The sequence below is a fragment of the Drosophila subobscura genome, chromosome J, assembly GCF_008121235.1.
Source record: "Drosophila subobscura isolate 14011-0131.10 chromosome J, UCBerk_Dsub_1.0, whole genome shotgun sequence".
Lineage (NCBI taxonomy): Eukaryota > Metazoa > Arthropoda > Insecta > Diptera > Drosophilidae > Drosophila > Drosophila subobscura.
The window spans coordinates 22,699,400-22,709,797 of NC_048532.1; the positions used below are offsets into that span (position 1 = coordinate 22,699,400).

Genomic DNA, 10,398 nt, shown 5'->3' on the forward strand with positions numbered 1-10,398 from the left:
GCTGGGTAATCGTTTTATATTAACTAGGCTTTTACTTTTCTCATTTTCAGTTGTGTTTTGTTGTTGTTGTTTGTTGCTTTATAACTGTAGTACATTGATCTTAAGAGTTAGGGTAGATGATATATATATGCTTTAATCTTAATGTTCTAATAAGTAATATAAATTAAAGAGTTGAACCTCCGTCTCTCAGATCAGTTGCAGGAGTCTCCACCTTGTCTCCACATCCTCTGTTTCGGGTTCAGGTATTATTGAATTATGGATAGGGTCAGGGTCAGGGTCGCGGGTCGGGGCCATTCAAAATGTATATACATTCTGCAACACACACAATTTTGGATACTCGAAGTTTGTCGTATAAATAGTGGTTTAGTTTTTAACTAATTTACATAGTCATCATGCAGACGATGCGCTCTGGCGGCTATCTTTCGCTTTCGAAATATATGCTTAAGTTATATTTATGCACTATATATAGTCTACAGCTAAATGTACTCGTATTTGTGGGTGTATGTATCATCGTATATGTATCATATATGTATATTATAGTAGTAGCTACAACTTCAACACAGTCCACACTCCAAAACGTTGCATATATATAATCCGTTATCCGTAATCCGTAATCCGCGATTACAATAGTACTTCTGATCTATCGTTTAGTGTAGTGTCTCCTGGGTAGCTAGCTGGTGTGTGTGAAAGATTTAAATGTATCATAATTTACTTTAGTTTATGCCGGGACAAGGGAAAGGGAACGGCTTGGGGGGCTACTATATACCAACACTCTGGTTTTCCTTATACTTTTATACACTTTGCGGCTTACGAAACTAAACGGATGTGACCCGTGCTGCACATCGTTGTGGGAACGTGGACGAGGTCACAGATCTGCCTTAGAAAACTAAACCTAATGGTAAAGCGCCTGCCAATGCTGAAAACTATGCGAGATTAGGTTTTTGGTTGATCCAACTCAGCTCTGTTTAATCTGTGTGACCAAAGAGGGATACAAGTTAGCATCGGAATCTATGAGGGAATTCCGAGAGAGACTCACCTATAACATGACTCTCCATATTTGTGATGCGTGGCTTCGATGCGGGCTGTGGTATGATGGTGATCTCATCGTTGATCTTCAGCGGCTTCAGCAGCGAGTCGTTGGCAGCACCCAGGGAACGCGATATGGACGCAGAGGAGGAACCGCTGGACTGTGCACTGCTCTTCTTGCTGTCCATCGCCTTGCGGGCCACAGTGCTGTGGGCGGTGTACACATGCGTCTCGAACTGTTTGTACATCCCAAAGGTGGCCGTGCACACGGTGCACTTGTACGATAAATGTGCGGGCTTCAGGGTCATGTGATGATCGCGCGATACGTGATTCAGCAGCTTCCATTGGTACATCTGCGACGTGGGGCAAGGGGAACCACCAATTAGTCATGACTAATTTCCACCAAAAACAACAAATGAGTCACACTTACCCTGCCACAAACGGGACAGCGACCGGCATCTTTGCCCTTGTTGGCCGCCTCCTGCATGGAGCTTGTGACCAAGCCGTGGGAGCCCAGCAAATGCCTCTCCAGTCCCTGATCCGTAAAGAAGCGGAACTGACACTTTTGGCAATTCAGTGGCGGTCGGTTGTAGATCATCTTGGGATGTATCTGCACCAAACACGAAACGAAATTCACAAGTTAGAAGTGGAAACGCGGGGAAAATGGAAACTCAGCTTTACCTTCACTTTGTGCATCCACTGCATGTGATTGCGCAGCTGTTCCAGATCCTTGATGTAGCCATCGCATATCTCGCAGATGACAAACTGAGCCTTGTTGTTGCCCGGGGGCGTCTGGCCGGGCTTCATGCCAGCTGCCGCTTGCGGCACCTTGCTGGACGAGGGCGACGCACCACCGACGAGCGCACTTTGGCGAGGTAATGGCGTTATGGAAATGCTGGGCTGTCCTGCCATCGGCTTCTTCGATGCCTGCTGCAGAGAGAGGCAAAACGTTTGTGATTCCATGCGATTCAATTTGTTTTTATTCTCTTACCTGGACAAGCTGTCCCGCTGCCAGCTGGTAGCTATTGGGCATTGCGGCGAGTCCCGCATTGGCCACGGCTCCGCGCACTGGCGTCTGGGGACTCCGCACCAAGTTGGGCTTAGGCGGCGGCGGGGCACGTTGTCGCATCTTGGCCGCATTCTGCGCGGCCAGGGCAGCTGCCTGCAGATTCCTTGCCTGAGCCTGGGCCTGCTGCTGTTGAATGGTGGCCAAAGCCGCCTTTTGCGCCGCTGCCTGTGCAGCCATGGCCTGGAAATAGCACAAATAAAATGTAAGTCACAGTTCAAGGAGAAATAATTTAAAGATTTGTCGCTACCTGATAGGCGGTGGCTGTGCCCACAAGCCCGTGCCTGGGCTTGATTCGTGGAATCTTGGCGGGTGCCTCCCAGTCGTTGGGTGGCGCCAGATTCAATTCCGGTCGGAACTTCTTGGCGCACACCGGCTGATGGCGTGCCAGCTTGGCCTTGCCGTTGTCCTCGAAGCCACAGTTGGGGCACTGATGGTAGGGCAGTGGCTTGATCAGGCGCGCCTTGATGTTGTGCACCGCCTCCATGTGGTAGACAATTTCTGTGGCATTGCGAATCTCAAAGGTGCAGAAATTGCATTTGTACAGGACGCCGTTCATGTGCGGCGTCTCGTAGTGGTTGGCCATGGAGAGAGCCGACTCCGACTTGAAGTTGCAGAACTCGCAGCGCTTCATCGTGAACTTGAAGGGTGCGTTTTTCGTCTTGGATGCCTGCAGGTTGCCCGACAGCGCGGTGATTGCCATCTCAAAGTCCTTGGGATCACGCGTGAGGGATTTGCGCATCTTGCGCTTCTGTAGTCGCAGCAGATCCGCCTGGACATACTCCTGCACGAGACCCACGCCAATGTCCATGAAGAACTTGCCCAGCGGACTCTCGAAGTAATTCTCCTGGCCGGGCTTGCCGCTGTTTGCCGCATTGGTGGCCGGCACCACTCCACCTGTGGCCGCCAGTGCTGCGGCTGGCTTGATGGCTCCCTTGAGGGCAGTCAGGTCATCGTTGGCCTCCTTGATTAGCACCTTGGTGCGCACCCCGGACTCCGAGTCATCGTCGTCCTCGTCATCATCGTCGTCATCCGACTGCTCCGACCACGATTCATCGTCTCCGCGCTTCTTTTTCTTCTTGCCCTCGGCGGAGGGGTCCGCTGGCTTCACCTCCTTGTTCTGCTCGGTCATCATGTCGAACTCGTCGCCCTTGACCGCCTCGGCGAGATCTTCGGGCGACAGCGCGTACGTCGTCTCAATGGATCTGATCACTTCGCGAATGTTCTCGTGGGGCGGCTTCTCGTAGATGTAGGGCACAATGAACGATGGCGCCTCGAGGACGAACATGTCGTCGGTGAGTCCTGGCAGGAGATTGGCGTTGTTGGTCATGCTGGGCAGGCCCGTGAGGGACAAGGTCGGGGGATTCAGCTGGGGATTCGCGTTGTTCCCCGACATGGGCGCCAGCTTGGGCGCCGTCAAGCCGAGATTGGTGGCCGCCCCAGTCGCCGCATTTGTTATGGTCACTGGATAGATGGAGTCCCTGGGTCCCACGGACCCCGTGGAAGCTTCGTGTGGCATCAGCGAGCGGGCATCCTTTATGGTCAGCTGGCCCAGGCCCAGAGGCGTGCTGCTCCTTTGCCTCTTGTTGCTCGGCTGCTGGTGCATGTCGTCCAGGTGGTGGTCGCTCTTTCGCTTGCCAGCCATCGCGCTCATCGAAATACTTGGCGGCGTATCGTCCTCAATGACCACGCAGTCATCGTCGTCGTCATCGTCATCCAGCACAGGCGGCGGAGGTGGCGGCGCCGGCTTGGGCGCCACAGCTGCCACTGGACTCTTTTTGATGGGTGGCGGCGGTGCAGCGGCCTCCGAATCAGAGTCCGATGGTATCAGCACTGCATCGTCTGAAGACTCGGCACCGCTAGACGAAACAGGCGGCGGCTGCACTGCCATCTCGGTGCAAGCTGGCTTGGCGGGCTGCTCCTTGAGATCTGACGTTTCTTCCATTTCCTCGTCGCTGTCCTCGTCCAGGTTAACGACACTCATGTCGTGGTTGCTGGTAGCCGCTGCCTTAGCCTCCGCTGTGCTGGCCTGTCCGTTCTCCTTTTGGTTGCTGGACTTGGCCGCGGGACTCAGTGGACTTGCCACAAACCCGTTGAGCGTTTCCTTCTTTTCCCCGCTGCTGCTCTCCTCTTCGTCGTCGTCGTCGTCCTCGTCGCTGGCCGACTTGATGGTCTCGCTTTGCTGGCTGCTCTCCTCACCATCCAGTTCATCCGCCAGCCCTGTTTTCTTTTCGCTCGATGCCTCCTCCTCCTCTGTGTCGGGCTGTATTGTGGCTGCTCCCAGTGGATCCTCGGCCTCGCAGCTGTTCTCTGCTGTGCTGCCGATCTTCTCCACTTCGTCTTCCTCAACCTCTGGCTCATGATCGCCGTTGGTTGTGGCCGCTGTTTCCTCCTCCGCTGTATCCATCTCCTCCTCACCGTCCGGCAGCTTGGGCTCTTTGGAACTGCTGCTTGTGATCTGAGAGTCCTCGCCGTCTTCTTCCTCTGTTACGGTTTCAGTTTCATCCACATCCATCACTTCTTCTGGAGCAGGCGCCTTGGGGGAGGCCTCGGCAACAGCCTCTTTTGTGATCTCCTTGTCACCGGAAGACATCTTCGCCTCCTTGGCAGCTGGCTCTGGTTCAGCAGCGGCTCGTGGCTCAGGCTCCGGCTCCGGCTCTGTCTCCGACTCCGCCTTCTCCTCATCGTCGACCAGTTCTACCGCCTCTGTGGAGCTCTCTTCAATGTCGGCCTTAGCTCTGGTCGGACTTGATGCGCTGGCAAGCTTTGTTGTGGGCTCTGCCACGCCCTCCGGCAAGACGACATCGACTTCAGTCATTTGTTGTCTGTTCTCTGGTGTGTGGAATGTGTGCCTTAGTCTCGGGGTGTATCTTGGCGCTGAATCTTGTTCTTCTGCAAGGAAAGGAAAACAATTCGATTTAGTACGGGAATAAACTCCTGTAGTTGAGATCGGAAGAAATCGAAGGAAATATTTGCAATAACTTTTAAACGCTTCTTCTTGAGACGAACCGGAAAAATTGGCACATGAAAGAAAACTAAGGTATCGGAGGCAGCGAAAGAGCAGCACAAAGCGGGCGGCAGAAAGAGTAAAAATACAGCAACAACAAAAAAGAGCCAAGACTGCAGAAAGAGAGGAAGCGGCGGAAGAGGAAGAGAGGAGAAGGCGAGAGAGATAGAGAGAATAACCATCACCGAAAAAATTGAAAATCTAGGTGAATTAAAACCCATTCCAAGTTAGGGAAAGAGATGGCTGTGTGTGTGGAGGGGGCGCGGGGATTGGGGGAGACACGGAGTCGAGGATGGATGGTATGGTATGGTTTGGTAGCCGATGGCAAAGTGGAAGGGAAAGGGAAAGGTAAGGGGAGTTCAAAGAATGGATTGATACAAAATGGCTGCCATATTGGATTAAAACTAAAATACAATTTAATATGTAATGAATGCATGTAAATTACATAAAAAACGTTATGTGCAGCGGAGTATTTACATAAATGGTTGCACATATCTATGTATAGATATATTATGTGGCATGTCATGCACATATTTACTTATATACAAGTACATATTTACATACACATGTGTATGTATGTATGTATGAATGTACATACAAACGAACAGTTACCGAGCAGAACCAACAAAACGATTGACATACATACATACAGACAGACAGACACACAAACACACACACACATACACCAACGGGCGAGCGCACAAACATACGGACATACATATGTACAATCTATATATACAACCGTCAGTATGTATGTACGTCGGTATATATGTTTGCATGTATGTATGTACGTATGTTTCAGTGGAGATACATACGGACACGCAGACACTGGGATGATGACGGGACAGGAGGGAGGGAGGGCAGGGCTGGCTGGTGGAGGTACGAATGGTGAGGGACGGACGGGGCGGAGAGGGGATGGCCGGGTGAGACGATGATGACGACGTTTGTGGTGTTGGTTGTTGGTTGGCTTGGCGGCGCGGTGGAGTACTTTGGTACAGGAGCGTGTTTTTGCGCTAGTGTGTGGCTACATATATATATATATATGTCGTGTGTGTGTTTGGTTGTGTGTGCGGACTTCTATGATGGTGTTTGTATGTTATATATACATACATATATATACATTTTTAGTGAACAAAAACTACGTTGCAAAGGGAACCATTCGATATTTGGGCAAAGTTAATTTTTGCACTGCAGTAACAACACTTTGCAGCTGCTGCATCTTGTTGTGACGGTGCGGTAGTAGCGTCGCCCACGCCAAGTAGCCGAACTTACATTTACATTGCATTTCACAGTTGGCAGGTTGCTCTTGTCCTTACTACTCCCTTAATATGCAACAACTTTGAAAAGGATCGCTCTGGCACGCTTAATTCCAAACACAACACAAATTCTTTTCGTGGGGGTGAAGAAAAAAAATGGAAAGAACGCCGAGGCAAAGCGCGACACAAAACGACAAACAAGGCAAACTGGAAATGTGTGAGGCGGAAAAAGCAAAAACAGAGTTGCATAGAACAGCCGGGCGCGCACAGGGTTGCAACCGTTGCTGGGACGATCTATCGGAAATCGATTACGACGAATTTCGAAAAATTGAACAAGTGCCATTCAGTTTTCATTAATTAATTTGTATTTTAATGCCGTTCCCCTGCCGTTAGACCTGTACCTGTGTACCCCAGCTGATGACATAAACATCTTTGGCGGGTTGGATGCCGGCCGAGAGCAGTGAATGGTGAGAGCACACAAGCAGAGTGCAGTGCAGTGTTTTTGCGCTCTAAAATAGCGAATGGGAGTGTGAAGCGCATGGCAATAGGTGTGAGTGTATTGGTGGGCCATGTGAATGGACAGTACGTCGGGAGGGAAAACAAATTTGACAATTGTACGCGCGCCACGAACGAAATGAACAAAACAAAACTGAAACGGCATTGCCTTGTCGCAACCCGGTGTGGTTGATAGATTTATACGTTTTGTGTCTCCTTTCTGCATGTGCAGTTATTTGAAATTAGCCCGCGCGAAACCTACGATGATGATTATGATGGGGAAAATAGTTACAGCTCCAAGACGGAAATACTCCCCCCGCACAGACACACACACATACAAGCACATACACATACACCTATACTAATGCATAGCGTCTTAAACTCAATCACGATACTTTTTGCTGGCGCTGCTGATGCTTCTTCTTCTTCTCCAACTTATTTCAGATTACGTTGCCTCTCTTTCGCTCCCATGCGTACATATATATATATGTATAAATATATATCTGCGTATGTACATTGTACACAGCTAAACATACACACATATATACATATGTACATGCATAGTAGGGGTGTATGTGTGCGATTTGGTCTATATGCAAGTAGAAAATTTGAAAGTAACCCGCGTCCCACCCCCGTGATCGGCAACTGGTAGGATGGTGACTGACTGACTGACTGACTGTTTGTATGTAGTGTAGTCCCCCCCTCTCTATTACTCTCTCTGCTGGGTTCATTAAAGACTCAAACTATCCACAATAATGGCCTGGTAACAAGCATTTTATGTTATACATACACGTGACCTTTTCTTGCTCCTGACTCTTGCCTGTCTGATAAAATATACAATCTGCATTCATGGGATATTCAGCTAATAGCAATTCATCTTTTTTGCTTTCCCGAAGGATCAATCAATTAATGAGCCTTGCAGTTAAATTGCAGATTGCAAGAATTTAGATGCAGATTGTTTATCCTATGAAACTTCACACATTTTTGGTCAACATTCTTGCTAGACACTCACCTAATCAACCTCAATGGACCGGGCTGGAACTGAACAGTAACTGGAAGCTCGAACTGGAAAACTGAGAGTTGGAGCTTAATCCTCTCCGCCTTCGTTGTCCTCTTCGTCCTCGTTGAATGACAATTTGCTGATGCTGCTGGTGGCCTTGGATTTCTTGCTTCCCTTATCGGATTTCTTGCTCTTCTTGGGCTTGGTTTTATCAGCCTCCTCCTCGAGGTTGGCTTGCTTTACGCGCTGCTTGAAGACAATGGGCTGGGACAAGTCCGCACGCTTTTCAGCCAACTCTGGAATTTAAAGTGGGAGGGAGGAGTTATTGGGTTAAAGGTTGATTAGAAAAATGCTCAGATATCGGTTTAAATTGCAATTGAAATATGCCAATGATGGGGAATAAGAACTCTGCCACCCAACAACCTATGCCCGCCCGCCCCCTGCTCTGCACAGACACAAGATATTTATCTCAGCCATGCACACTCTTTCCCCCCTGTGCTCCACCATCGGATTCGCCAACCCGAACGACAGACAAAACGGACAACTACGCTCCCCGTACAGCTAGTAGCTACCAGCTACCTCCTCCACCACCACCTCCACGTCCACGTCGTTGTCGTCGTCGTCAAGCCACTTGCCGTACTCTTTGCTCGCTTGTTTCGTTCATCATTGTCTCTCCTCTTTGGCTGCTTCCTTCGTTCGTTCTTTCACACGTTTTCACCCGATTTTCTGCGCTACAGTGTGCAAGTGAAGAGACGAGACGGGGACGGGTGCGGGTACGGGTACGGGACTGCCGAGCGACTGTGGCGGGCAACAAAGCGACAAGCAGCGAGCGGCAGGCAGGCAGCTGTTGTTGGGCCGCTGTTATTTGTTAACTTCTTTGCCGGCTGCTTTATCGGGCGCTCCACTTTGACTATGATTTTCATCACATGCTTTGCTTTGGTGGAGCCAGCCGTATGTATGCCTTGGCCATTGTCTAAGTATTCCGTGTCCGTGTGGGCGTTGGTGTAACTGTGTGAGTGGCTGTGTGTGTGTTGGTGCGAGGGTGCTCCGCTGGCCACTAATTGCAAAAGCGAATCTCCGCCAGGAATGGGGTCGGGTGCTGCCACGGCAACCATGACGGCAGGGCAATCCAGGTGGGCGGGCTACTCCAGCTCCTGGCGGACAGGCGGGCGTGGCAAGTAGCAAGCTACCAGCCAGAAACATTTTCGAGGTTAGGATCGATGAAGCTATCACCAAAAATCGAATTTTCCATTGCCAAAATATTCAGCACAGGTCGTCGAATGCCACAGAAAACCGTTTTCTTTTTCTCTGCCAAGTAACTCACGCACCAGAACAAATTCAAAAATGTGGAACGGGCGCCGATTCTGCGATTGTTTTTCGATTTTCGCAGTTGCGATTTGGATCGTCTCTATTTTGTTTATATTTTATTTAAATTTTCAGTTTCAGTTGCAAAACTGCAAAGACACACACCAACACGCGCGCACGTAGCATGTACATATGTACATACCGCTATACTATATGTATATACTATAGAGCATAGGGCAGAAAGAAGCGTGGAACGACCGCCGCTCAACGGAACTGAAAAAACACTGCCACAGACAAACTACATCCTACCTACGCACACACCGACGCCACACCATTGCAGCTGTCGCGTACACATATATGCCGGATGGTGCGAGAGTGTGTGTGTGTGCATGCTTACCTTTGGCGGCTAATCGTTTCTCCTCGAGCGCCTCCGCTGCGGAGAGATCTCCGGCCTGCAGTACCACCACCTGGGGCTGTTCGTCCTCCCTTTCCGGACGTTCCTCGCCAGAGTCAGTGTCCTCTGGGTCCTCGTCTTCGAGTCGCTGGCGCTATTCCAAAAGAGACACAGAGCAGGCGGTACGTTGGGTCATGATAGCGGCGGCAGCGACTTGGTCTACAGATTCTTACCTTTGTGTCGACGGAAGGGCCCTCTTTGTAGCCGATTTGTTCCTTCAGTTTGGCCAAAAAACTGGGTTCCTGCGGCTTGACGTAGGTTATATTGTTTCGCTTGGACATAGCAACTTCATGGGGACCTATTTCACACAAAATTTCTTACGGGTTTCTATTTTGATTTTGATTTTGCGAGGGGGAGGAGGAGTCGAGTTTGGACCAGCTGATTGCTCATTGCGGTGTTGTAAAACGCACGTTGCGGAAACTGCTCACCTGTTCGGGGTTTGTTTTAATTGGCGTATCTTCTATTTATTGTTGTATTTAGCTATATACACTAATATTTGTATTTTTAATGTTATTTTATGTTATATTTTGTGCATTTTCTGCATGGTTTTAATGACTGGCATCGATAGACAACAGCTGTGATAGAGATGAGCATTTACTATCGCAGGCGCTACAGGCGCTAGTGCTATGTTGTCGATTTGTATGAAACGTTTGTAAATGTAGTTGTACATAAAAGCTGTGTAAATTTCGAATTTGGTTGCTCAGTTCAATTGGTAACCAACATGTACATTCATTAAAAACCTTATATACACAGAAACTGAAGAACATAAACAAATGAAAATATCTGATT

At 49.4% G+C, this 10,398-nt stretch overlaps 2 protein-coding genes across 3 annotated transcripts; both read right to left on the minus strand.

Annotated features, from left to right (window-relative positions):
* Nucleotides 1-36: 36 nt before the first annotated feature.
* LOC117894347 lies at nucleotides 37-4,947 on the minus strand. Of its 2 annotated transcripts, none has more exons than XM_034801337.1 (6): nucleotides 2,343-4,947; nucleotides 2,018-2,275; nucleotides 1,708-1,953; nucleotides 1,457-1,636; nucleotides 1,037-1,379; nucleotides 37-970 (listed from the first exon to the last, which is right to left on the minus strand). In XM_034801337.1, exons 1-6 carry the CDS (start codon nucleotides 4,908-4,910, stop codon nucleotides 966-968), a joined length of 3,600 nt encoding a protein of 1,199 aa, XP_034657228.1. In that variant the 5' UTR covers nucleotides 4,911-4,947; the 3' UTR covers nucleotides 37-965. The 2 variants fall into 2 exon arrangements, with proteins under 2 accessions (XP_034657228.1, XP_034657227.1); XM_034801336.1 differs by having other exon boundaries at nucleotides 1,708-1,956.
* Nucleotides 4,948-7,913: 2,966 nt separating this feature from the next.
* On the minus strand, nucleotides 7,914-10,055 carry LOC117894355 (uncharacterized protein KIAA1143 homolog). The gene is made up of 4 exons (XM_034801345.1): nucleotides 10,038-10,055; nucleotides 9,783-9,907; nucleotides 9,553-9,703; nucleotides 7,914-8,146 (listed from the first exon to the last, which is right to left on the minus strand). The coding sequence occupies exons 2-4, from the start codon at nucleotides 9,888-9,890 to the stop codon at nucleotides 7,938-7,940; spliced, it is 468 nt and encodes a 155-aa protein (XP_034657236.1). The 5' UTR covers nucleotides 9,891-9,907; nucleotides 10,038-10,055; the 3' UTR covers nucleotides 7,914-7,937.
* Nucleotides 10,056-10,398: the final 343 nt, after the last annotated feature.